At 39.8% G+C, this 2,533-nt stretch overlaps 1 protein-coding gene across 1 annotated transcript; it reads right to left on the reverse strand.

The window, feature by feature from the left end:
* Window positions 1-254: 254 nt before the first annotated feature.
* On the reverse strand, window positions 255-1,637 carry LOC113737946 (uncharacterized). The gene has a single exon (XM_027265081.1). It carries the CDS (start codon window positions 1,635-1,637, stop codon window positions 255-257), a length of 1,383 nt encoding a protein of 460 aa, XP_027120882.1.
* Window positions 1,638-2,533: the final 896 nt, after the last annotated feature.

Here is a 2,533-nt window from a genome sequence, read left to right on the forward strand (position 1 = left end):
TGAAAACTTGTAATTTGCCACTAATCTAGAATGATATAAAGGCACTGACATGTTAGAACTTGTAATTTGTCATCAGTTATATCAACAATGGTTATGGTTTTTGCCTTTACGTTCCTTTTCTCTTCAATTTCTTGTTTACCGTTTTATATAAGGAGGAACAAAGACCTCTCGCCATCAAAGTAATCAAACACTAGAACCAAGTAAAAGCATTAACAAAGAGGTCTCAACATTTGCACTCATATATAGGAAAACCATCATTTTTGGTGTGAGGGTCTAAAGTAAGCTAACACAGCAAAGACTGTCTGGATTAAGGTGAGGATGAAAAGCAAGATAGCCAATAGTTTGAACCTTTCCCAGGGAGCAATGTTATAGTCTCTCAGTTGGATCCTCAAAAGGTGGAGGTTTGGAGTGGTGTGCTTGTCCTGGCCGGCCAGATTGCTCAAGATTGTAGGCAACTTCTCTTTATGGTAGGGGTTGTCTGCTTTGATGATTCCTTTTTTTGCTAACAGCTTGACATCTTCATAGGTACAAATGAGATCGTTCATGAACTGCAGATAGGATCTCACCTCGCGTTTGCTCTTGCCCTGTTGTTGACTCTCCTCGTAATGCTTCAGGCTTTTGAAAACTAGTTCTGTATCATCACCAATCGTGAATACCGGCAAGTAAAGACGAGCAAAGATGAAGTAGTCTGTAAAACTTATCTCTGTACAGCCCACCTCTTTCACTTTCCTAAAACGGATTCCCTTCTTATTCAACTCGGAGGCGCTAAGAGTCAAGTCCTTGGTCCCATGGACTCCCCCGCTGTCCCCCAAATCAACATCCCCTGTATCAGCTTCATCGGGGTTGAGATTGCTTAAACTTCGTCCTGGATCAAGCATGAATGAGTGGAGCGCATGAAGCAAGTCAGTAGGCTGCTGCTCTTCACCCCGGGGCTTTGGTGATGTAACAGTTTGATTGGTAACATGTTCTCGAGCAGGCAGAACAAGCAACTCATACAAGATCCGCTTGGGCAGTTGTGATGGGGTTTCACTGTTCACTTGATTTAGTATTTTCTGGAAAAAACTCTGCTTCATAAATTCATTGAGCACCACAAGTGGAATTTGATTTCCAACAAAGAGAATCGCCTCAATCCACCTGTTGACATCCTCTTTCTTCTTTTTTTTGCCAAAGATAATGTGATTGTCGGGATAACCCAGCTGCTTGGAAGAAACTCCGAGGATGAATAATGCCAACTGCAGGAAGAAGCAACCATCTTCAATCATCATCCACCGGAACTGAGACTCTGTCAAGTTATGCAGGACTCTTCCAGCATCAGCATAACTTGCTCTGGCTCTTTTCTCTATCCTTCTCGTTGCAAACAAGTAATTTTCTATGGTTCTGTTCTTGTCTCCAGATTTCTCCAGTACTTTCTCCCACGCTTCCTTCTTTCCACTGACCTCAGATTCGTCTTCACGGTAAAATGGGCCAAATCTGGGGTGCGACACTTGGAGCTTTCCCTTTTCTCCAAGTTCATCAAGGACTGAAGGGTGACACTTGCATATCCTACGAACAGGCTTCTCATTGACCGCGACTAATGGGATGTCTTCAGGGTCATCTGAGCCGTCTACCAGTTCGTATTTGTGCCAAGAAGTAGACATATTCGATCTGCCTCAGGTCAAAACGTAGATTCAACTTATTTATGGCTCCTCATCATACAACAATTTTACTTCTGTTGGACCAATAAAATTGGGAAAAGAAAAACGTTTAGGAGTTCCCTATCAACAAGAACCAGTTACCCCTTTTCACCGAAGCGGACCTCAAAAGGGAAAAACAGTTGAAAGGAAAAGCATGTCATGAATTATGCAGATGGAAGAACAGTTAGTCTAGGTTGAAGGTTCCTCAGCTCCAACGAAATTCTTGGCTGGAAAAACAATATGAGAGAGTGAAAGTTCATAGTAGCAATGATGCTCGGTTGAAGAAGAAAGAGCTAAAAAGAACAGAGCCGTTTGTAGTTGCCTAGTCGGAACTTGGAAGCTGGTCCAGTTTAGTGAGAATCCTTCTAGACCCTTCACAGAAATGAGAGAACCAACCAGGCGTTCACAATCACAGGGTCCTACACCACACCAGCAAGAATTTGTGTTAATAAGAGTTTGCAAAATGGGATAATTGTAGAAACCTCCCTGAGGTTTCTAATAATCACTAGTCTCCCCTGAAGTTTATAAAATTATTCAAACCTTCCTTGAGATTAAGATTTTGATAACAAAATTAGTCCAATTAGAAAAAGTAACATTAAAAAAGTACTTTAAAAAAAGAGATGAAACTTTTATTCTATAAATACCCTTGATGCATGTATATGAGTTGTATTAGTAAAAGAATAAAAATAATTAACAATTAAAAACAATTAGTACACACATTTTACTATTTAAAAAGTTTATATTTAATAAATCTGACAATACAAATAAGCAATAAAACTACATTAATGATCACAAGATTCAGCAGAATAGACTAGTCATCTCTTTTGATATGATATTTGCTATGATTTTTGTGATTTTAA

This window comes from Coffea arabica, chromosome 3e (assembly GCF_036785885.1).
Source record: "Coffea arabica cultivar ET-39 chromosome 3e, Coffea Arabica ET-39 HiFi, whole genome shotgun sequence".
NCBI classification, from domain to species: Eukaryota; Viridiplantae; Streptophyta; class Magnoliopsida; order Gentianales; family Rubiaceae; genus Coffea; species Coffea arabica.